At 35.9% G+C, this 26,194-nt stretch overlaps 1 protein-coding gene across 1 annotated transcript; it reads right to left on the bottom strand.

Moving 5' to 3' along the window:
* Positions 1-4,620: 4,620 nt before the first annotated feature.
* lama3 (laminin, alpha 3) lies at positions 4,621-25,820 on the bottom strand. Its single transcript, XM_087304141.1, has 38 exons — positions 25,299-25,820; positions 22,363-22,476; positions 20,528-20,646; positions 20,348-20,428; positions 20,147-20,244; positions 20,032-20,073; positions 19,796-19,947; positions 19,590-19,700; positions 19,402-19,513; positions 19,149-19,310; positions 17,843-18,039; positions 17,461-17,577; positions 17,237-17,391; positions 17,014-17,155; positions 16,738-16,837; positions 16,491-16,607; positions 16,228-16,398; positions 15,076-15,227; positions 14,810-15,001; positions 12,816-12,964; positions 12,329-12,491; positions 12,034-12,161; positions 11,828-11,966; positions 11,642-11,746; positions 11,415-11,563; positions 11,150-11,264; positions 10,924-11,067; positions 10,159-10,289; positions 9,952-10,083; positions 9,730-9,877; positions 7,742-7,851; positions 7,499-7,676; positions 7,274-7,417; positions 7,030-7,192; positions 6,817-6,947; positions 6,259-6,349; positions 6,053-6,169; positions 4,621-5,372 (listed from the first exon to the last, which is right to left on the bottom strand). Exons 1-38 carry the CDS (start codon positions 25,521-25,523, stop codon positions 5,233-5,235), a joined length of 5,136 nt encoding a protein of 1,711 aa, XP_087160267.1. The 5' UTR covers positions 25,524-25,820; the 3' UTR covers positions 4,621-5,232.
* Positions 25,821-26,194: the final 374 nt, after the last annotated feature.

Raw genomic sequence — 26,194 nt, forward strand, 5'->3', positions numbered from 1 at the left:
GAAGCTTTTGTGTCGCTAAGAAGATTCGTTCATTGTTTTTTTCACAGAATTTCTTGTAGTGTTTGTTGTTAATTGTATAACAGTTTGTATAAAAATGAACATACAAATGCAACATGAAATAAATAGTAACAGATAAGGAGTATAATAAAAAAATGAAGAATAATATTGTATAATTCAGCTTTACGCTGCTTAGTCTCTTCAGTTGAAAAAATGTTTTGAGGAAAACCTAGGATTTGTATCCAAATAGGCTTGTGGACTTCTTGCAATATTTTTGTTTTTCTTTGATACATATTGTGATACAGCCTATGCACTTTCACCTAATGACTTGACCTTTGTTAGAATTCACAATTTTAGATTGACTGGGACGATTTTGTAGGGTAGCGCATCTACTCAAAATGAAATAAGTTGCATAGATAGATACAACCAAGCAAAGATAAACAGTTTATGGTTTTTCTGGCTGGTCTAACAATATTTAGGCACAGAAATTGATTATAATAAATGTGAAATAAATAAATAAATAATTCAATCCTTTTTAAAGATAAGAATGAACAAATTTCTTGTGCCCCATGCATTAAATTTGCTTTAAAATCTTATGAAGTCACAACACACATGAACATGAACTTTACCAAATCACATATTCCAAACTGTGGTGGCTGTTTAATTATAATTCTGACTCCATGTGACTATAGGGCAGGGATGTCCAGACTAGGTCCTGGAGTGCCCCGTGTCCTGCAAAGTTTAGTTCCATCCCCATTCAGACACACCTGCTGCTGGGCTAGCTAATTAAGCTCTTACTAGGTAATCTAGAACCATCCTTGCAAGTTGGAAATAAAATCTGCAGCACATCGGTGTCATGACACCAGCATTCCAGGACTGAGGGTCTACTCACACTATGCCATCCGTACCGTGCCCACGCCCGTTTCCCGGATCGTTTGAGAAGTGTGAGTGCGCTGAATCGGGCTAAAGCACGGTTCACTTGGCCAGCTCTGGCCCGGTTGGAAGAGGTGGGCCTGAGCGCGGTTGACTTGGGCTTTGGCGCGGTACGCTTGTGGTGTGAGTGCAAAACATGCCAAAGCCTGAAACTGAAAGCGAGACGTGACTTTTAAGGGACTGTTTCATGTAGATTTATTAATCAATTACTGTTCAATGAACGCAAACTGCCGCAGTTTATTAAATACGCAAACCCCTCACTGCAAGACAGCTGCGCACCTTCAGCAAACCTCCTCATTCCTGCGGCACGAGAGCTTTATGATTGTTTATGAGCGCCAAAAGTGGCGGATCTGTTCGGCTAAATATCTGACTGCGTGTCACCGCATCCCTATGGACTGATTGGTGAAATAGTTGACTGCATGTCACTGCATATCAAACGACTGACACAATATAACAAGAGCAATCTCCTCTGTGCTGAGCGAGAGCGCTCATTGAACAGAGCAGCATCAATGACATAAGCGTGCCTCGGCCTGATTGTAGTGTGAGTGCGGGCCGTCGGGGGAGACGGGAGGGGGGACAAGCGTGCTGTACATAGTGTGAGTACGGCCTGAGTTTGGACACCATCATATATATTTATCAGTATACTGATAAACTTCCGGTGAACAGTTAATGTGACTCATGAGTGTTGCTAGGCCTATTTTAGGTGGGTCTGTAGCCCCCCGTAAAACTTTTGCGATTAGCTTATAAACTGTACACTGAATTATGACCAGTGGCCTTTAAATTTGATATGAAAACAGCAGCAGTATTCGGCTCCTCCCCGTCTTTTGTTTTTCATTTGATCAGCAAACCACAGCCTTGGACAGCGAGAGAACGAGGCGTGTGTGTTAATTAATACATTGTTATAATATTTGCTTATTTGCAGTTCTTTAATATAGATAACCTTGTATCACCTGTATCCCAATGTCATGGAGGAGCAGTCAGGGTTACTCAGCCAGTGGAGGTCACTGATTTTTAAAGAAAACTGACCTTAAATGCGCCGATTTTGTAAAGACTTACAGTTCACTTGATGAGCTTAACTCAGGTTACTGACAAAAGTCCCTTCACATGTACCCTATAACAATGCTGAAAAATATATTACACAGCCTGCTCAATGGTTCAGACTAATACACTGACGTTTCAATGCAGCTTTCTAAGAGAATAAGACAGAGGAAAAAGAGCCTTCAGCTAGTTTTTGAATAGCATTTGCTTTAAAAGGTATTGTTTATCTTCATAAAATTGCGGTTGAACCTTTCTCTTTTTTGGTGATGTTTTATAAACGAATTTTGGGAGAAGCACGATCAGTTTTGATGAGTCTAATTTATTATTATCAATCATTCTATTATCCAATAAGCATAAGACCAAACCCCTTTCATTAGTCAAGCACCTCTGTTTTCTCTCGACTTCAGCATCCCTCCACCACCCCAAATCCACACTTTTAAACCTCATATCTACATAAAATAAGTTGGAGGGGGAGCATTCTGGAGCTGGGGTGGACACTGTGATCAGACCCCTATTTCTTTCTCTATACTTATAAGGGGAATAACACTAGTCAGAGCTCATATTCCATCCAGTCAAATATCTGTGAGTGTAAACTCATGAATTGTCTCTGTTCTTGTTATTTTTCTAGGCTTTGAACGTTTCACAGCCCTTGCTGTCTACAGAGGATCAGACAGCTTTTCTAAAATTGTGTTTTGAAAATGAATGAAGGTCTCGGGGATTGGAATCAGAATTTACATTTTTTGGGGGGTGAACTATCCCTTTAACTAGCTCCTCTATAAACAACCATTAGAGAGACGCAACATAAGCTGTGAATTTAATATAAATCTAAACTCAACCCTATTAGACTGATGGATTCTGTCATTTCATCATCACCGCACTCACATCACATGATGTATGACATGAGACAAAGCTGAAGATGCAATCAGGAAAGAAATATGAGGAAGAGAGCTTTCTGCGTGGCTTGGGAATGAGGAAGTGCGTGTTATTCACACATTATGAGCGTAATGAATAAAAGATGAGGGTGCAGCCAGACGTCTCAGTCTTTCTGCTCTGAACTTCTTAGTGCGGTTCACAGAGCAGCGATGCAGCAGCTGTGTAAATACATACATGAGCCACGAGGAGAAGCCATCCCAATTGAAGAACAAGAAGAAAATCCTTTATTTCCAGACACATTTTGGTAGCACTTTATTTTACATTTTTTTGCACATCATATTCATTAAAATGTGTAATAACTAGTGCTGACAAACAAGTAATCGCATCCAAGATAAATACACTTATTTACAGAATATATACATGCGTACTGTGTATATTAATGTTTATATGTTTGAATACACACACATACTGTACATAAAATACAGCGTAAATATATTTACATACACTCAAAATGTTGCTGCTTGATCAAACTTATTTATAATGAGCTGAATCAACACAATTCTTGATTGTTTTGTGGGATAACTTAATTGTTTTATGTACAATCAACTTACATTTGGTTAACTTAATTAATTTATGTTGAGACAACATGAAGGACTTGTGTGGAACCCGGCATTTTTACAGAGTATATATTTATATATAGTGTGTGAATTATACATTGACGATCGAGGGGGGTCAACTTTTGGGTAATGTTAGTTTGTGTAATACATGCTTCAGTAAATCATATTTATGTATTTATTTAAATGACATCTAATTTATTAAAAAAATTGATTTCAGTTTTCAGTGTTTTGTGGGATGGGCTATATAGTGTATTCTGACCTGATTAGCTATTTTTGGCTTACTTTAGGTCAAACTCTACAAACTATGCATCTAATTTGACTTTACTTGTAGGCGTTATGTTGAAACAAACACCTAATTTATGAGAAATCAGTCTTGTGAACTTTTGTGGTGTCTATGGGTGCTCTAAATCTGCCTGTTTCAGACTGTTGAATGACTTTTTTTCTGGAATAGACGGATTGGCATGATTTACAATGGTATGGCTTGTTATAGGGGTGGTCAAATGCATATCTGTCATTTAATTATTTACGTTATTATTTAAAATACAGATCAGAGTGAACTTTTTCTCAGATTCAAAGGGACCCCCTCCCTCACCCCACACACGCCATAGATCTTGTTTTGACGTCCTTCAGGAGGGATCGAGCTTAAATTAGGGCGGTCAATACCCCCTGTAATTCACACCCTGTTTATATACACTCAATTTTTTTTTCCTTGCTCGTTTAAACCACTTATTTAAAAAAGCTGAAACAACATCATTCTTGATATTTCATTGGGACAACTTAATTTTATTAACTTTTAGTTTAACTTTATTTAAATGAACTTTTCTTAGTTTAACTTTAACTTAACTTTTAATATATATATATATATATATATGTATATATATATATATATATATATATATATATATATATATATATATATATATTTAAAGTTTAACACTTAAATGAACTTTTCTTAGTTTAACTTTAACTTAACTTTTAATTTATATATATATATATATATATATATATATATATATATATATATATATATATATATATATATATATATATATATATATATATTTAAAGTTTAACACTTAACTTTATTTTGTTTTGGGACAACATGAATGAATTGTGGGGAACCCTGCATTTTTTACACTGTAAAACAAATTGGGTTCCACACAGTTGATTTGTGTTAGGACAACATGAAGGTATTAAGTTAGCTTATTAGTGTTTACAAATTTAAGTGGACTGAACATAAAACAAGTAAGTTTGCACAAACCAAATGCAACACTTGTGTTGTTTCAGCTCATTTTAAATAAGTAGTTTGAACAAACAGCAAACGTCATTTTTTGGGTGTATAATTTGTATTATATACAAATATTATATATAAATAATATTTATACACACAAAACATACACATATGCACAAATATATTTAGTAAATATGAACTTCTATTTTGAATGCGATTAATCACGATTAATCATTTGTAATAACATGTAATAATCATTGTAGTAATAACATGTCTTTACAGTGTGGTCACACAATTAAGTACACAAACTGTAAAATAAAGTCACATTTTTTTATTTTAAACCTTCATACACACTCATTCTAACACTTTTTGTAGTAAATGAAATGCGCTAACTATTTCTTGAAATCCCCAAATTTGGTATATTTGCCTATTTTGTAGATATATAATAATCAATAACCTTCCCTAAACAATCCATTTTTATCATTTTTGGTAGACTGTTTAACTCAACAACGAGTGGTGTTTGTCCACCGTTTCATACTTCAGTCACTCTGCCGGACACTCGTTTGTGTTTATGGGGCCGAATATACTCGCATTATCAAATGAGAGAGGATTTTGATGAATCCTTATGTTCCGCAAACATCCCTCATAAGAGGTCTGCATCTTGATTCCTTCACTCAGATTCTCTGCATTAACAAAAAACAAGAAATGTACAGTAATTAATTACTCACTATAGGAGTGTGGTGTGCACAAAAATGACTGCTTGGTATGAATCTTTTTGAAGTTTTGAAGTTTTAAAAACCCTAAAAAGATTGATCTTGGGATTCAAAAAATCAATATCAATAAGTTAACATGAACACTTAAACATACCATAAAGTAAAACAAAAACATAGAGTAATTTGTAGTAAATATACTATTATTATTATTATTTATAAATACGAAGGTGTTATTGAACCATACTAAAGTACTTGAATCTGTTGTGATAATTCTATATTGTCTTTTCTCCAACCACATATATATATATATATATATATATATATATATATATATATATATATACTGTAGTAAAAACTAAAGTTTACTAACTACAGTATTTATTATAGTTTATCAGTTCACAATAGTTAATACTATAGCATTCATTAAAAGTTGTTGTATTTAGTGCATAGAGTATATATAGTATGATTCAAAAATACTCTAGTATTTAAATTATATATTTTTTTCTTGTGGCCATGTATAAAACTAAATGTTCCAAATAAAGTTAAATGTGCATTGTATTTGTTAGGTCAAAACTGCAAACATAAACAATATGAATACAGTAAGTGTACTATTACAGCTCATATTTTAACTAAATCTTTAGGTGATTTACCTGAAAGCCCACCAATATAGATTTCTTCATGAACTGAAAGACGTGCTATAGACCGTCGTCTGATTCGTGATTTTGCATCATCCACTCTCAGCTCGATACTTTTTTGCCGAATGGACACTGGGATAGATTGTTCAAATTGAATGAAATCTCACTTACATTTATTGTGAAAGCAATCTCTTTTAATCCACCTTCATATGATGAAATACCTGACACATAGTGAAATGCACCACAGAGGGGTCGTGTTGGAGTCACCGCAGTGCTATAGCGTTGTTTTCCATCGTTCACTTTTACCACCACCTAACAAAATAGCATAATTATAATACTGAAGTCTATTATTTCATTTGCAATGTCAGTGTTGACTAACGGATATTGCAGTTATTAACATACATATAACACTCTATTTGAACGTACTTAGCATAAAGTCTAAATCGAATGGCGCAAAAGTATCAAGTTATTGTTGTTGTTATTATTGTTGTTGTTGTTGTTCTTTTGCAGAACACTGTGAACGGGGATGAGTTTTTATGTACATCAATGCTGTGAAGGTAAATTAAGTGATTAAAAAATGTTGAGATGCTTAAAGCTAAAATTGGTCATTATGCTGATTAATTCTGATATTTTTTACCATCATAGTACACTAAGTTTATGTATTAGCTAAGCATTAGCAACCTGAATACTTGTCTTTAGCTTTATCCTTAATTTTTTTTTATACAAATCAAATAGCTAATTTGCGAAATACTGATGTCTTCAACCATATTTTCACTCACCTTTCCTTTCTTGAGAAATAGTGTGACAGTCTGTCCAATGTTGTCTCTTTTGTGGAAGATGAGGCCGGTGAGGTTTCTTGGCCGAAGTTCAAAAGTCAAATCATACGTAGAACCAGAGATAAAGTACTTTTCTGTTAAAAAAAAAGATTTCCTAATTCCTTCAGCATATTTTTCTGTCTCTATTCTCTGATGTACCAAAATGAAGAGCCATACCTAAGACTAAATGTCCACCATTTCCAGCAAAATACGCCCCTTTCTCAGTCCGGCCTTTAAAACAGGGCGTGGCTCCCTGATTGACAGCTGGATTCATGAGGAGAAGCTTGGAAACTCTGAGCTCACGAATGCATCCGATTATACTCCTCTGAGGGACATTTTTCTGAGGAAAAAAGCCTTTTTAGAGGTTTACAAAACTTGAGGTTTACCTGTGTCCTGAAAAAAGGGCGTTAAACATTCATACATATGTTTGGTGACGAGTCTGAAGTTGTCCCACATAGACAGGAGACTGCAAATCCTGCGTGAATCCTTTCAACGGCTGTCCATTGAGTGTTCGAAGGCCATCCACAGCAAGATGAGACAATCTTTTCTTCACCGTGAACTTGATCTGTACACAAAATATTTCAAAAACATGAACCAAAACTTGGGATTGTGCAGATATATATGTTTGGGTGAGTTTGCTACATACACTGTGCCATTGACCATCATTGATCCTCCGAGAGGAAACTATTTCATCTTCCCCAACAGAAAGTTTGACTTTTCCTTCATTTAAATACAATATCACAAGAGGAACACCGTGTTTCCCTGAGAGATGGAGTAAAAGTCCTTCAGATGATTTGGTCTGGACGTCTAGGGAGAAATGAGGCCTAAAGGATGCAGAAGATCTCATAAAGGTGCAAAATTAAGAATAAACGTCATGAACATAATTTACCTGTTATTGAGATCCTCTGGATCTAATTCAAACTGCATTTTGCTTCTGGAACCAATGTGGTAGGTGTGCTTGATGGATTTTGGGTTTCTGCAGTCTTGTGTAGAGCTTTCCTTTTAAAAACAGCAAATATAGACTTTAGAAAATGGGATTAACCTTCACATGGTAATCATTTCCACTTAATAATAATAATAATGTGTATTTCGTTAATGATTTCACTCAGTGCTGACATCTAGTGTTGTGGAGGCAGCATCATGCAACAATGGAAAGTTTTGTACTGGGTATTTACAGGAACTTAGAGTTCCTAATGGTGGCAAAGTGGCTTAGTAGTTAATACTGTCACCTAACAGCAAAAAGGTCATTAGTTGAACTCCCGACTGGGCTAGTTGGCATTTCTGTGTGGAGTTTGAATGTTCTCCCCATGTTTGCATGGAATTTCTCTGGGTGCTCTGGTTTCCCCCACAGTTCAAAGACGTGCTATAGGTGAAATGAATAAACTAAATTGGTTGTAGTGTTTGTGTGCGTGTGTGAATGCAAGAGTGTATGGGTGTTTCCCAGTACTGGGTTGTGGCTTGAAGGTCATCCACTGCGTAAAACATATGCTGGAATAGCTGGCGGAGCAGTATACGTTTTTGTCCTTGAAAGGATCATTCTAATGGACAACATGTTCATAATGTAAGTAGAAAACTTAGTACAGTGGGTATATTCTTTATATCACTATAGTTGTTGTATTACAATAGCAACTAAAGGATTACCACAAAATATTAATTTAAATATGGTTCAAAAACACTATAGCAGCGGTTCTCAATTTTATTTTTACCACGTACCACTTCAAAAAAAAAAAGTCCTTCCAAGTACCACCATAATGACTAGTGTTGAAAAACAGTATAGTAGGCTCAGTAAAGCAGTTACAGCTCTGCACAGTGCTTATATGTAAAAAACTATCAACGTTTAAATTAAAATGTGCTTTTCAAAGTTAATAAAAATGGTTGGCTACTTTTCATAAAAAGTAAAAAAAAAAAACTGTACTTTAGTGTAAAGTGTTAACCTATAGTATCCTATTCATCAAGACCTGGAAATGTTGCTTTGACCCCATAAATTTAGGCTATATGTCTTAATATTCATATATGAATCATTTTTGATAAATTTTTAAATATCTGTTGCATGTACATGACATTTTGGATTCCTCTGTGTACCACTAGAAGAAAGCCCGCGTATCACTAGTGGTACACGTACCACAGTTTGAGAACCACTGCACTATAGTATTTCCTATTAAATATTGTAGTATTATGTCATGTGGGAATGTTTAATAGTAAAATAAAGTCGTTACATCTAGACATGTGACTAGATTATATTTCAACACGGTGATCTTGCTTTATGAAAAAATAAAATTATATATCTATGAAAACCACAGAAAAAAAACAACTGAGAAATGGCTACCAAATTGTAATTTTGTGGCAAGGTTGCCATATTTAATCATTAATTTTGAAATTTGGAAACTCAGTTTACTACTACTTATGTTGAGAGTGAAAATGTTCTTAAATGTGCTAAATACTTTCAACAAAATTCACCCAGTGTGAGACTGTAGTTAAAATGGGCAGATATATTTTTTTATCAAACGAGTAATTATGTGAGATGATTGCAGTTTTACTCGATTCTCTCAATACAGTCACTTGACCTAATCTCTCTTTAACACAGAGCTTAAAGGGAAAGTTCACATTAAAAAAGAGAAAATTCTGTCATCATTTATTTACTCTTTACATGTTTAAAACCTTTTTTGTTTTTTTTGTTCGGTTGAACACAAAAGAAGATATTTTGAAAAATGGTGGAAACCTTTAACCATTGACTTCTATAGTGTTTGTTTTTTCTACTATGGAAGACAATAGTTACAGATTTCCAGAAGGTTGAAAGGTTTGAAACAAGTAAAGGGTGAATAAATGATGACAGAGTTTTCATTTTTGCATGAACTATCTCTCAATAATCCCAAATACCGAAAAGCTGTTGGATGTAATTCCAGCGTGTCTTGCACGCTTCATGGTGATGTCCTGAAGGGGGAGCTCTGCTTTGCAGAATCCCAAAGACACGCTTCCAGTCTGATTGAAACTGCTCAAGTCGGCTGGAGTGTAGTCACTCTGTATGCTGAACCACAAGGCTGTTGTTAGTTGCTTAGTTCTAGTATGCATCATAATAATCCAATAAGATAAAAATCAAACCTCCGCATATACAGGTTCCTCAAACAGCCTCCAAATAATCCATCACCTAAAATAACACTTTCTGCGAATTCAGGGAATGTGGATGGAGATGGTGGATCTCCAACATCTGTGTTGTCAACGTTAAGCTGCATCCTGATGGCAAATGATCAACATGAAGTACTGAAAAGCACCTCTGCAAGTAGGTTTTCTAAGATGTAGTCTTCTTACCCCGCACTGCTTCTGAAAGCTGTTATGTAATGCCATTTTCCAGTTTCACATTTGGTGGAGGATGTTAACTTTTCCTTGCTGTCACTCATTTCCACAAAGCCGTCTTTCAAAGACAGCAGAAATTCATTCTTCTGGAGGCCAAAGTAGAAAAAGGGCATCATCAAACATAAGATAGCCAACTAATATAGACTCGTTTGCCGTCTGTTCAAACAACTTATTTAAAATCAGCGGAAACAAGTGTTTTTTCAGACCAGGGTGTCCGCTGGGTTTCAAAATGTCTTAAATTTCAAAAACTATATTTCAGGCCTTTAAAAGTCTTAAATTCACTGAAATATTGTGTTGTAGGTTATATTATTTTAAACAGATCTTAGTTTTGCTTTGTCCAAGTAAAGCTACTCAATCGGGTTGACATCTATCCAATCACCAACAGTACATCTCAAAAAACCTTATTATTTATATTTACATTTTTTATTGCAAAGAGATACAATTCACAACATCTTATAGACAATTTTACAGAAAATTTCCCATTAAATTCCTGTATCAGAGAAAGAAAACTAAAAGCAATTAAATGATACCTCATGTTAAAACCGGGTCATTAGAAAACAAATCCTTAGTGTTCAACCCTGTATAAGTCTACAATTTTATTCTTAATGGTCTCAAAAGGGTCAAGTCTTAAATTTGACTTGATGAAACCGTCAGAAATCCTGTGGGACATCTTAATTGTTTTATGTTCTTTCCAACAAAGAGAAAAATAGTAGAACTAACCATTCCACCAGTCTGTATTAAAACTGCAACATTCTCCTCAGAGGTCTTAAATCCAAGTGAAACCATTGTCCCCAAGTCTGTATCCTTAACAATGGGGGACATCGACAAAGAACTGCCAAACTCAAAAGTAGCCTCTCGGGAGCCCTGAAAACCACCAAGTAGAAAACGTTTAAATGTATTTTCTTGTCATCCATGCATGTTGTCAGAAAATCCACAGAATTCCTACCAGTAAAGGATTTGGACAACCTCGGACGATTCCGTTTTCCTCTGTAAAAGTAGTTGTTACGTCTACCTGAATGTTTTTAAAACATCCTCTGAGTGACGGAAGAAAAACATTATATCTGGCGGGAAAAATGCAACATTTCAAAGTCATCAGGTGCCCATTTCTCCTAAAACAGGCTTTACTTTCATTCATCTTGCACTGTTTTAATAAAACAAATACTGAAAAAAATGCACAGTAAACAAATATATATATATAAATATATATTTACTTTTCCTGGATTGCAGCTGGAACACCCCCAATGTAGGCCTCCCTGAAGAGTCCTTTGACGTATCCTAAAAAAATGTTGACGTAGTCTGTGACCGTTATTGTTACTGGTCTTACATCATTCATAGTCAGTCTGATCTGGATGAAGTTTGTCTAAAGGAAGGAATGAAATATATACTGTATTATAACTGCAATAATATGAAAAAATATATAACAACAATTGATACTTACTTGAGGAAATACTTTAACGTTGGACCTTTCAAAAATGATTGCGTCATTGTTTACACCACGCAAAACAATATAGCCTCCTTCCAGTGTAATGAAGAAGTATGAGTTCTTTAAATAAAAAAAATAAATGTCATTAATCAACAAGTACTCATTTGCTATCACAAATCAAACCAAAGCGTGTATAGTCACCTCATTTCCCATGTAAAAAAGCACAGCATCCATTTGATGACTCAGAACAAAAAACTTAATGAAAGAATTCTGGCTTAATATATCCACTTTTCCATAACCCGTGCCATCGAAATAATCCCCCAATGTGCGGACTTTCCCTCTAGGAGCAGAAAATAGGAAATAGGAACCCAAAACCTAAAGATCAAAAGATTATGACAATTTTGTACCTTTGACACAGGTCATTTTTGGTTATGTTGACAGCACGTTGAAAGTTGTATAAGCCGAGGATTTGATCATTTATTGAAGAAAACTCAATACAGCCCTTGAATCCCTGGTACTGAAGCTCCACTGGAGGCTGGAAGTCAAAAATATAGAGTTTAAATGAGGGAAATGTTAACAAAAATGCTGCATTAATGCGTCATTGACATATTAGATGCTTGTTATTTATCAATTTAAAGAACTGGGAACAAACTAATCATATTATAATCTTTCAAGAAAGCTGTTAGCTTTTATTTTGTTTACCGTAAAATCCCTTGGGTATCCTCCAACATAAAGAACGACGTCATTGGGGTCCAGATCGAGCAATCCATTCATGGTTTTAGGCTGATTTATCCTTGCTGGCAGCTCGTTGGGTTCAGTTGAAGTGAAAGTATGTGTGTATATGACTTGTGCATCTTGATAAACTCTAATTTAGGAGAAAAAAAAATATTTTTCAGAAAACCAAATGAACTCTTTGGGGGTGTCCTGACATTTTATCCCACCCCTCAGAATATGCTACCAACACTGTATTTAAATGGTTTTGAGATTGGGGTTAGGGATTGGGTAGGTTAGGGTGTTATTACAGCTTCATATCACACTACTCCACATTAAAATTTACACTGGTAGCCAAATCTGATTTGTAGCATCAAAATTTACTGAATACTTTTTGAATGGAAGGTGGTAGGACAATCTGACAAGGTAGGACAAATCGACAGAACAGGGGATCTACAATGACTAAGACGTTGTTTACCTGCGGAAATCCACCCTATCCATAAAGGCTTTATCATTGCTGGACTTGGTGATTTCACTCGTCTCTATTTCATGAAGTTGGCCACCCAGTTTGTAGAGGCAAAAAAGAACACCATTCCTTACAACCAGGCCAATGAAATCCTTGACTTCCTGTTGGTCAAAAGAACTACAAATAAAACGATGCCCTACAACAGGGGTGTCCAAAATCGGTCCTGGAGGGCTGGTGCCCTGCAGAGTTTTGCTTCAACTTGCTTCCACACACATGCTAGGACGTATTTAGTATATCTAGAAAGAGCGTGATTAGCTGGTTCGGGTGTGTTTGATTAGAGTTGAAGCTAAACTCTCCAAGACACTGGCCCTCCTGGACCGAGTTTGGACACCCCTGTCCTACAATATACAGCTTGAATATGTGTAATATATGCACACATATTACAATTCTAGCTGCTAGCAATACTGATAGCTGAAACTGACCCAACTGATGATTGGCTGATATTAACAGTAATTCATACTGAATGTATACTGAAAAGTAATTTAAGAAGCCATTTATATGGCAATGTTTTCAGCCAAAAATGGGAAACTTTATGCATTTAGTTCAACAACAGAGTTTTGGGGAGTGTTTATGCAACAGTGTTTTAGGGACCGAAAACACCCACAAAGGATATCTTTGAAAACGATGAAGTCATATGTGTGCATAGTATGTGTTAGATATGTAGATATGCACAGTATAGTTCAAATGTAAAAGCAAATGCAAACAAAATATACATATACATGTGTACATATACATTAATTGCAGAGTACATGGTTGTTTTGTTGCTGCTCAAGAGTTTACCATCGCCTCTCTATATAGCAACCCAGTCTCATTCTGAAAATGTACCTCTATATACATTTCTGGAGAGCACCAAATACGTCCCTTAAGCTACAATTCTTTGCAGTTTTCGTTTTCGCCAATCCACCAGAGTCCGTTGTGTACGCTTTTTCAAATCTCAAATTTCTGTCGTGAGTGCCATTTGCTCCTGCTGTTCCTACTTAAATCCACCCGAGGCCGCTGTCAACTGACTGTATGACTGACCCATCCTGCTCCTTCCCTAAACCCAACCAATAGTGTTTTCAAAAGTACAGATAGACCCGCCCACCCACTTCTCCAAACTCAACCGACAGTTTTCGAAAGCAGTCCAGAAAAAGAAAAGCTCTCACCTAATTTTTACTACATTTGCAAAGTTTACAACTTTCTCACACTGTTAATTACTTATTTATTTTCTTTTTTTTGGCTTCTGTTTTTGTCTTACCAGCTTTATGGAACCGTTCTTCACCGGACTCGAACCCTGTCATCATGGTCAACTCCTCTTTGTGTCTCAAATTACGACGTACATGGCAAGCTAACTGGACAAACTGGTAACAGCGGGCAAGCTATCCACATGAAAGTAAGCGGGAAAAGGAACGGCATCATACCACCCCGTAGCACTTGTTTTAAAGGCAACATGCAGCCTTATGTACTTCAGGCAACATAATTCGCAATCTCCAGGAATGTATGTAGGGCTAGGTTTTCAGAATGAGCCTATGTTCCCAAAAAGTGTAGATTTACTCTACCAATATTACAACCAACAGCAGAGACACATCATACACTCACGCCTAATCCTAAATAAACATCAGTGCTAGGGACACATCTTTTAAAAGGCATTTTTAGATCAAACCTGAGCAAACAAGCTCACAAACTCCCACCCATAAAGAGATAATCATCACTTCCCTACAGCTACTGTTTTCTAACAAACTGACACTTTTGGCAGTTTCCGTTAATATGTGTAAACAATAATCATTTTGAAAACATTATCATAAGTGAAACCTTCTAAAAACACAAGTAAACGTAGCCTAAATGTACAAATAGTGGCGATGAACATAAACAATTATATATCCAATATCAATAAATGTTAAAATCTTCAATATCGGTACTGATATATTGTGAATCGTTAACAAACTAAGTAACGAAAGTGACCTCACATGCTTATTTCCAAGGTAAAGAACAAACTGGCCATCTGTATAATCCAGCTGCCGTCTACGCCTTCCATCACCTCTGGTGTTTGGTTGGTGCAGTGTAAAATTAAGAGCTGTGAAGGTGCGAAAGTCCTCCAGGTCTTTAGGAGGTCGAAGTTCAATGTGAGCATTACCAGAGAACAGGATTGGCCCTCTGATCTAGAAGACAAGCAAGAGGTTTAATATCTAAAGGCAGTTGAGGAAACATCTCTTTTGTTTTATTGAGCCCTTACTCTGTTGGCCGCGTCTCTGGTCTGTTCGATTAAGACTTTGATTCTCTCTATGCTGCTTGATAGGTTGGTTGGACCAGGCAAGTGCTCTGTTTGGTTCTCCACATCATTCAGTTTGTCAATCAACGAAGGGAAAGTTTGATCAAGTTCTGTCACTGCATGAAAGAAAAGAAACCATATATAACATTCAGACTTTAAGAACAATAGGTTTGTTTCCATCCTAACATGCGGATTAAAACTTTGAAAAACTGGAATATTGCATATAACATTTGCAAATCAAGCACCATTTCCATTCAATGAATCAAAGAGAACAAAATCATCAAATCCTGATAAACTGATGCCACATTTCAAAAATTAAAATGGATTTCCTATAGTAGAAGTCACAATGTTTTTTTTTTCTTATATAATAAATTATTTGTGCCTCAGAAGACAAAGGCAGAATGCAATAAAAACAATGGCTTTTGGAGGCACAAGATGCTTTTATTGAAAAACCACATTACTTACTTTGTGAGTGCAAGACAGTTTTGGGAAGAAATAATACTGAACCACTTTGATGATGGCCTTTGGCTGAGGGATTTTAGAATGAGCAAAATTACTTTTCATATATTTTAGAATGTGGTCAGTCAGCTGGTTTGTCCATTAATGTTATGCCATCATACAAATATTTGTTATCACATGATCTGATAAATCTAAATTACACGACTTTTTTAATGTGCATGCTGGAATTTATTTGTTAAATGTATTTTTATAATAGTTTATGCACAGTTTTCTTATTGAATAAAAGTTTATCCTACTGATTTGATACATTTTTTACAAGCATCTTCATTATGTATGTGGATCAACATCAAGCATTTTTATGTGATACTGCCATCTTTCATCTTTATATGTAATGCATTAACTTTTCTGTAAATAGCAACAAATAGGTAGAATCATACCTAAGCCTGAGCATAAGCCTGACCATAATGTGAGTGCGCCCTTAGAGTGAAGAATCGTCAATCAAGTGTGATTTCTTTTTTTGCAAGTGTCCCAGAAGGTTCAGCCTTGGGCCCACTTTTATTTTCACTGTATATAAATGACTAGCCAAATGTTTGTTTCAATTCTAATATTATATTATATTGATTCAATAATCTGGAAAGAAGAACCAAGTAGACTCACAGGTCTTGTTGACACCATCAAGTAAGTTATAAAGGTTTGGATCTTGAGTGGAAACGTTGACTTTGTTCAGATCCTCACTGATGTTCTGCATTCTGGTTAGCGCATCAGCCGCTGTGGCATTCACACCTGCAGCACCTTCTTTGGCTTGGTTGATGAGGATGTCAATATCGCCTAAAAGAAATTCCACCACCAAAGTGCTCATTTGACAAGACCATTACAATACTTGCTATATGAAAATAATCTAGAATAATGAAGCTATTCACCTCTTTTGATGTTGTTCATCTTCTCCAACACATCCAGCATGACTTGCTTGAGTTGCTTCTGTTTGTCTTCAGCCTGTTGGATCAGGTTCTTGTATGCTTCGCATTTCTGTGCAACATCTGTAGGCGGCAGTTTTTATTACTACATAGTAGAACACATCAGTGAAATACTCATGGATTCCTATGATTAGGGCTGTGTTTGCTCTAGATGCAATTTGCTGTAGTTGCATTATAAAGTGAAAATGGCAACCTTCTAGCTGTATTGATGCTTCCTTGGCATTCACCAACAGAGCATTTGCATTATTTATAAGATCCTTGGCTTTATTTTGAAGATCCTGTTTTTGCACATCCTGGGAACATGAAATAAATTGACAAAAGTTTGATTCAGGAAAAAAGGCAAAGATTTTTGTTTAGTTATCAATATTATATCATTTATCAGCCAATTTTATATGTTTTCAAGCTCCATTTAGACTATTTTTGGCCATTATCTAATCTTCACTGAGAGTTAAAGTAATGACTTTCATACCTTTAAAGCATGGTCCGCTGCTTCTTTGGCGAGTTTGGCAGCAGCTTCTGCCTCGTTTATGGCAGCGGTGATGGCTGTGAATGCATTGATGGCTTCAATTGCTTTATGAACAGCAGTTGAGTTCTTAATATTCATTATGACCCTAAAAGACAAATGTACTCATTAAAACGTTATCAAAAAAATACATTTTGATTTAATAATCATTGGAGGACTTCTGACACACATTTGTAAGTCTATAGCCAGCTTTGTAAGTTCTTGTGCATGTTCCTCAGCCTGTCTCACGACTTCCTGCTTAGCGGTTGCATTAGAGAGCAACTCAAGTTTTGCCTCTAGATTGTATTTTGCCCCGTCGATCAAAGCTGCAAGATGAGTCATATTCTGGAAGAGAATTGTAGGTATTTATCCAAAATAGTGATTGTTTTACACAAAAATACCATTATTAATCACCTCTTTTAGTTCATCCATCATTTCCTGAAGATCAGATGCATCTTTTAGTGTCCCTCTGGCCATGTTCAAATTGGCTATGATGTTTCCTTGATTCTTCCTTAACGCCTTAAAGTGCTTCTGTTGAACAAACAATCGTTTAAGAAGTTAACAATGGTAGCTAAAGTTCAAAACACAACGTCTGCATCCAAAACCGCATACTTCCATACTATATAATACGCTAAAATCAGTATGCGAGCCGAGTAGTATGTCTGAATTCATAGAATTCGAAATCAGTATGAAAGAAGTACCCAGATGACCTTCTGCTTCGGGCAAGATTCTGAAGTGCGCATCGTATTGACGCTACGCTATCCCATGATGCCCCACGAGAAAAATCATCAATTACCAAAATGTTTTTCAGCTGTTCCTCATTGAGTTTGTTCACTCCATTGGCCTTGAGCACATCAAGTTGGGCATCTATTATTGCCTCTTGTATATCTCGAAGATCTTCTGCCCGATCCATGAGATCCTGACGAATACGATCAGCCGCAATCAAAGAACCATTCAAAGGAGCAATCAGGTCTTCCAAAACGAGGCTGAGCACTGTAAGAGAAACAAGTTTCAAAACCATAAAGGAGCTTAGTGATAAATAAAGCCTGATTTACACTTCTGCATCGAGTGACCAATACTGTAGAAGTAGCTTAAACTCACACTCATTCAAGGAATAAAGCTGCACAAACCAATAATCAATCAAGGACTTTAATTATTAAGTGATTCCAAAACATATCTATCTGGAGCTTGTCCATGAGACTCAACATTTGTTAAATGCTTTTACCATCATACTCCAACCCCACGCCTCTCGCCCCGTCTACAATTGGCACCACTTCTTGGCTGATCAATTAAAGATCTTGTGCACCAAGTCAAATCAATGTGTAATTGCATTTTTTTAAATGGTGCACGTTAGGGTATGGCGAAGATATGTGACTGTACAAAAGACTTACCATGTGCACTCAATGCAAAAGTATAAATCGGCTTTAAGGAACCTAAAACAAAATACTAAAGCAGGTTTATCTTCTGGAGGGCAACTATCCTGAATAATTTAGCTCCAAATTCATTTAAACAACTGAACCAGCTAATCAATGTCTTACCGATCACTTAAAATAGGCAAATTGGGGAATGTTTGACTGTTTCCTGCAAGCTCTTGGCCCACAAGAAGTAGGTCACAGTCATGTCACCCTGCTGGGCTGAGCCTGGTCAGTACCTGGATGGGAGCCACATGGAAAAAACTAGGTTGCAGTTGGAAATGGTGTTACTGAGGCCAGCAGGGGCCACTCAACCTGTGGTCTGAGTGAGTCCAAATGCCCCAGTATAGTGAAGGGGACACTTTACTCTCAGTGAGCGCCATCTTTCGGATGAGATGTTGCATGAGATGGCACTTTTCATAAAACGTAGGGGTGTAACCCCAGTGTTCAGCCAAATTCCCACTATCAGCCCTTACAGATCATGGCCTCCCAATCATCCCCATCCACCGAATTGGCTCTTTCATTTTTTCTATATTTTTTTCTATATTTTTCCATAGCACCACACTTGTGGGGGTATGGAGAGACCCCCCTCGTGACTGTGAAATGCTGGGTGTATGGTCATACACAATAAATGCACAATATAAATACGCATTACATAGGTCAAGTGCAATTCGGAAGCAGTTCACCCACATATGTGTGCTTTTCTCAACTCCTCATTGGCCAGCTCTCTCTGAACCCTACAGGTCTGTCTTCGCATCTTCTCCAGCATCCTCTGGGCTTCTTTTAACATCCTGGTTGCATCCTCTGTGTTTCCACCTGTGTCGTTTGACCGATTCAGCTTATCCAAGAACTCTGTTTGGGTCAAGAAGTGAAAGTGAAATAATGACCTTGTGGGAAGAAGATATTTGATGAAGAAATCTCAGCTTGATCAAAATTAGTTCACCTTGTATTTTTTGTAAGAGGTTTACGCTCTCAGATCGCAGGTTGTCTCCTCTTTGATAGGTTTGGTCAATAGACTTGAGCAACTGAACTGCAGAACAGGACATCTCAATAGCCTGAAGAAAGGAAACACAAGTTGAAATCTATTTTACAGCCAACATAAAGATAAACCCTTCTGAATAGTAATCGTACCTTGTCATTGAGAGCAGTGAGGTCATCTTTGACATTTTGGAGATGAGATTCAAGCTCTGAAATCTTTGGTTTCAATTTGAAGACAGATTCAGTATACTTCTGCACCAACACCTAAGAAAGTGGAATTTCTTTTTTAGTTGTGCACAAACATAAACAGTGTATTAGAGCCATTCCAAATAATTGTTTAGGAAAATTGTTGTAGGGACCTTTGTATCAGCAATGGCATCTTCAAGTTTTTCAAGTCCCGTATATGAAGTAGCATTCGGACTTAAAGACCCAAGTTGATCAATCAGTCTGGCAAACTCCTCATCCATCGCTGCAAGATCATCCATTAACTTAACCACACAGATATCACAGTCTAATGGGAGAGAGACTGGAGTTAGTCAATCATAGTAATGTTCATCCATACATACATTTATGTTTTTTTTCTGTTATGACAAACCAAAGCAGTTGTCGGTGTCTGGGTCATCAGCCTCATAACAATCTATAAAGACAAACAAATGGTTTCATTAATATCATTACTACTATTATTATGTAAATCATGAGAATTTGCTTACCGCCTGTTAACGGGTCACACACGTAACCGTGTTCACAGTCACATGGTTGACAACTTCCTCTTTCTGCCAAAGGACTGCCATAGTATCCAAGCGCGCACCTATAATGTGGAGTAAATGAGAAAACACTCAATTAAATTAAATTGCCTAAATTATTAATTCAATCGAAACCAAATGTGACCATGTTTCAAAAGGCAGACAGACCGTTCACATCGAACTCCAGAGTAGCCAGGTTTACACAAACATTGAAACTCATCTCCAACTCCGAGACATCCAACAGCAAAACTGCACAAATGTATAAACAAATATTCAGTAAATTAAACAACAAAGTCATCCTGAAACTAAACTATATAGTTCTGCTTTAGAAAAAAGCTGGCATCACACCTTTTCGCTGGGTCTGTTAAGGGGCACGGACACATACGACAGGTTCTCAAAATGGCGCTGCCATAATAACCCTCCATACAACGTTCACAGTGGTCACCCGCTGTATTGAACTGGCAGTTCTGTGAAAAACATTCCAGTGTTATATTATTGTGGAGGCCATGTTCAAGAAACCAGTTTGAGATGATGTGACAACAGAATTTATCCTGCTGGAAATACAATGATAAAAAGATGCAAGTCTGCATCTGAAAGCTGACTTGTTGCCTCTGGAGGCAGTGTTTGTGGGTTCCAAAATGGATTCAAAGTTGGTTTCAGACATACCTCTGAGAAAGAATAACAATTTAGCATAACGATTTTGTTAGTATAACAAAATAATACAGATAGCTTCTTGTCAGAAATGGTATCAAAAGTGGAAAACGTTGGTCAAAACTAAATATTTACACACAGATTGACACCCAAACAGCATTTTGAGATGCCATGTTTATTTTTTCGCTCTACTTTCAGAAATAAAAAAATGAAATCAGAAATTTAGCTCAGCATAAATCACTGAGTCAATCTAGACCATTAGCATCTACCTCAAAACAAATATATACATATATATATTTTTGCTATTTACAGCTTGACTCTTCTGTAGTTGCATTGTGTACTAAGACCAATGGAAAATGAAAAGTTGCTATTTTCTTGGTCGATACAGCTAGTACGCTCTAATTTATCACCCAAAAATCTAAATGAATTAAAAAAAAATTGTGAAAAAAGCTGTTTTACTGTTTAAAATGAGCCTATTTCCAAAAAAGTGCGGTATTCCTATAATCATTGGCAGTGTGGATCCATGCTTTCATGTTATTTATGCCAAATTCTGGCCCTATCTAAATTCCGCAGAAAAAAATCAAGCCCTAGCATAACAACCAACCTTTTTCCAATTGCATAGCCTAAATTGGTTTAGCCTTTATGAATTGTAGCCTCAGTTTTCTAACACTTGTGGGTCTTCTGATGCTGTAGCTCTTCTGCTTCAAGGTTTGATGTGTTCAGAGATGCTTTACTGCAGACTTTGGTTAAGTGCTCAGTTGAGTTATTATCCTTCTATTAGCTTGAACTTTTCTATTAGCCTGTCCATTTTCCTCATATCTCCACCATCAACTAGGCATTTTTTTTACACACAATCATCTCTAAACTCTATAGAGTTCGACAATCACAGTAGATCCTTTTGATGCTTGGTTCCATCTTCTACATGCCTAAATGTATCAGCTGATTGCATATTTGTGTTGACAAGCAGTAAAATATTTAAGTGTACAGTTGAAGTCAATATTATTAGCCCTCCTCTGTTTCTTTTTCAAATATTTCCCAAATGATGTTTAACAGAGCAAAGGTTTTTTTTTTTTTTTGCAGTATTTTCAACAATAGTTTTTCTTCTGTAGAAAGTCTGATTTGTTTTATTTCGGCAAGAATGAAAGCAATTTTAAATTTTTTAAAAACGATTTTAAGGTCAAAATTATTAGCCCCTTTAAGCAATATTTTATTTGATTGTCTACAAAACAAACCATCTTTATACAATTACTTGCCTAATTGTCCTAACTTGCCTAATTAACCTAGTTAAGCCTTTTAATGTCACTTTAAACTGAATACTAGTATCTTGAATTTTAGATGGTTGGAGGAAAATAACACTCCAAGCCCAAGCGTGCCTCTTTTATCGGAAATGCATTCTTCATCATAATCAGTGAGACATCTTTTCATGGACAAGTGGCATATAGTAACATTCAAAATGAAGGGCACAAAATGACAGAGATCAAGTGGAGATGAGGGCTAACTTTCTCAAACTGATAATAAACAACACATAATACCAAACATTTCCCAGTATGTGGGTCGCAGTCACCGGACAGGCCATTGCAGTTGCATGGGACACACCGTCCCTTATACGGTCCACTTCTCTCCCTGTAATAACCATGATCGCAGTCCTGTAATGGAACAAATAAAATAAAAAAAGAAATAATCAAGAGACTTAAAGCTTTCTAAGACCTTAGTGAATCCATAAAGACTTTAGAGCTGCAAATCTGAACTCTAACCCTGAAGGTGCGTTTTACTCTACAAACTTGACATATAAAAGACAGATAAGCAACTGCAACAACTTGACTCCAAATCAGGGTAAAGGGTCTTGGCTTCCTACGGTGCATGTCATTTTCACGTTTGTTTATGTTGGCCGCATGCCAGGGCATTCAAGCTAAATCTGTTATCTGACATACCTAAAGAAAAACAAGCTTGAACCTGTTCGGCCGGGGGTCTCTTGATTTTTGCATATACTGTGGTAGTATGCGTAAATGATCCGTTTTTGAAACGCGATACAAGCTGGAAATTAAACACATTGCTGGAACGTTTCCTTGGTGTGTTTGTTTCATTATCACTACTGCATGTGGATTAATGCACAATCTGAATCAATGAATTAAGGAAGCTTGTTTCTATCACTGAATGATAAATATGAATTGAGACTTAAACCTCACTCATTTCTGACTTTCATTTTAAGTGGGATTTTACTCTATACTTTTTTTGGACTAAAAATGGAAACATTGTTTACATGTTTGTCATTTATTTACACAATGGTGGTGTTTTGGGGGCCCAAAAGTGCATTCTTTTGAAGATGGGTTGCAACAAACTAGTTTATGTCTCCTTTATTGACTCCATTAGTGTAAATGAAAACTGTCATGTCATGTACATATATTTTGTCTTTATTCTAAGTAGTTGACAAACAAAACAACAATGGGGGAAAACAGGATCGTATTTGTGCTGTCGTGTGGTGTTTCTGTACAAAGTGACATCACCCCCTACACGCGTGGCATGCAAATGTTTTTTTTTTTGTGGTCATTTTCATGTATGTGTTAACAGGGATCATTTCAAGCATGTCTTTGCAAAAATACAATGGAAAAATATTTGCAGTTTACTACATTGCTATAGTGTAAACACACAGTAAGAATGGTGAGTTAATGGCTCAACATCTTTACAAAATATTTTTTAAAATCGATTGAAAACGTTTCGATTTTTACTAAATCATTATGATGTAAACGCACAAAAAACGTTAAGCTCAACAACTTTTCAGACTAATACATTTTTAGTTCAATCAAATAAATTTTTCTAGTCAACTCAACTTAAAATAAAAATTCAAATATAAGGTCAAACTTTGTATAACTTGGAAAATATTGTTGAAAACTGATTAACTTATTAAAATAAGTTAAAGCAACATAAAAATTTTAGTCGTCTCGACTTTGTCATTACAATTTTTATGGTGTACGCAAAATAAAAAAATTATTTTTTACTACATCTTTATCGCGTAAACACAATAAAAATGGTGAGCTAATCACAATATCTACACAAAGTTTTTATTAAAAATAAGAGCAAAAAACGTTTCTGGTTTTACATCACTTATGTAAACGCACAATAAGATAGGCGAGTTAATGTCTCACCATTGGCACCAGACTAGTAAAAATATGATGGAAAAAATATGTTTCCGTTTTAGTTGCATCATTATCACAATAAATCCTCATTCACACTACGAGCGACTAGCAGCAGCTAAGCAACTAGCGAGCATTTATTTTAATGTAGAGTAAGCGACTACTGGCAACCTCTAATGGCGACCAGATCAACCATTGGCGACCAGATGGCTGTGTCGAGCATAAAGTTGAGAATTTTTCAACTTTATGCAAATGACAAGCGAGTTTCTTAAACAACAGCAAATAGCAGAACCAGTAGAGCCCACGTGATCCTCTCTCTGCTCGCTCAGAGGCCGGTGGTATTCTCTGTGCTGTAGACCTACACAGACCTGCGTTTGCAGCAGATTGCCACCCAGAGCGACAGGCAGCTACAATCGCCGCTAGTGTGAATGAGGCATAAGAATGGCGAATTGATGTCTCGAATTCTGATTGTTCTTCTCAGAAACGCTAGTTTATATATTTGAAATTTTGAATTAGAAAATCAGAACTTGCAAAATTGCAATAAAATAAACAAATCAATGAATATTACAATAATGTTTTTACATAATTGTAAGTTTATACCTTGCAAGTTTGAGATGAAAATTTAATGGTTGGTAATGCATATTAACAATTTTTTTCAATGCTGTCTCACGGCAATTTGAAACTTTGATTTAGTGACTAATTTGTACGAAATCGTATACGATCTCATTCGTACAGTTTATTACGATTTGCTTATCCCCAATGATGGTTGAGTTTATGGGTGAGTTTACGAATTAGCCACTAAACTGAAAAAATGTAAAATAGTTACGTTTCCTTATGAGATCAGATCGATTTTTTCATCCTGCAACGTTAAATATTTTTAGAAAATTCTTCTGATAAATCGGTAATTCGATAAATTGCTTAGTACGAATAATACAAATGATACAGATTTCACTGAAAAAAATGATTAATTGCATTTACTAAATATTTTTAGGTTAAGTGGTTGCAAAAAGTTCATATAGGGTGAATTAAAACAAATTGAATCTAGTAACGTTTGACTTAATTTGTTTGTTTTAATTCAGCCCATATAAATCATCTGCAACCACTTACCTGAAAAATATGTAGTAAACGCAATTAATCTTTTTTTTCCGTGTAGTGAGTCAGTGGCTGCGTCTTAAATAGATATAGTATACCTTCATTATATGTTAAAATAAACTTAAAAATCACTCAAAATCCAGCCTAAACACTGGTTTAAAGTTTTGTTTAAAGTTTAGACTTTTGAACCTTGTTTTTTCATTTGTTTCTTTGTTAATTACAGCATGTCAATCACACCATCTTACCTTAATGTGTGAAGAATCGCAATACTTTCTGAAAAATTGCCTCAGTGCCTCTTGACTGTTGTTGTTTTTGACCAGCCTGACGCTGTCCCACCAGAACGTCGTGGGACGTCCCATCTCATCCGCAGATACCCAGAGTTCCAGAGAAAAAAGCATCACCAAAACACCAATACGAACTCCAAAAAATAACAACTTAGCCATTTCGAGACGCAAGTTCCATAAATGCATTAACTGCAGCTTTGCGCACTCTTAGACTTGAAGAAAAGAAAGCCCTGTGTGTTCTTGACTCTTGGCAAAGTTCAACAGTCCTCTTTTCTTCCTGGTTTCCTTCACAGGTGTGTGATAGCAGTGTGTACAGAGGAAAGGCAGGGCTTGATTTTTACCCTCATGCCAGCACAACCAATGGGTGAGTCAAAGAATATCTGTGTAACTTCAGAAATAATTAACTTTTAAAATTTTTTATGGCTCAGCTCTAACAATGTGTCGTGTATAAGAACATTTGTTTAGAACTGATTTATTTTGATCGGGGTTGTAATGGATAACTGGAACTTAAGACATAAATCATTTTTGTTATGTAAAACAGAATATCCCTTAACTGAAACAAAATAACATTTATTTAAAAAAAAGCAGACTTATTTTATTACAGCTAGTTATACAGTGCTCAGCATATATGAGTACACCCCTCACAAATCTCTCTTTTACAATAATATTTTTAATAGGAAGCTATACAATATTATATTTAGGTATATACATTGGATTAGTCAGTACTGAAGCCAAATCTGGAGCTTATCAATAACGGTACAAAAACTAGTACAGCCAAATTTATATGTTATAGAAAAATAAAGGAAAAAAGGAAAAAATCAAGAGAAGCAAAAAAAAAATAAAAATTAAAAATTTAA

The sequence above is a fragment of the Danio rerio genome, chromosome 22 (assembly GCF_052040795.2).
Source record: "Danio rerio strain M-AB ecotype USA chromosome 22, GRCz13ab, whole genome shotgun sequence".
Taxonomy (NCBI): domain Eukaryota; kingdom Metazoa; phylum Chordata; class Actinopteri; order Cypriniformes; family Danionidae; genus Danio; species Danio rerio.

What these genes read in the sequence shown, in the direction of transcription:
- lama3 (XM_087304141.1), bottom strand. Translation starts at nt 25,523, where the DNA reads ATGCATTTATGGAACTTGCGTCTCGAAATGGCTAAGTTGTTATTTTTT. An exon ending in TGATGGATGAACTAAAAGAG is followed by an intron (nt 17,392 to 17,460) that starts GTGATTAATAAT and finishes ATTCTCTTCCAG; the next exon opens with AATATGACTCATCTTGCAGC. An exon ending in GCTTTCAGAAGCAGTGCGGG is followed by an intron (nt 10,084 to 10,158) that starts GTAAGAAGACTA and finishes ATTTGCCATCAG; the next exon opens with GATGCAGCTTAACGTTGACA.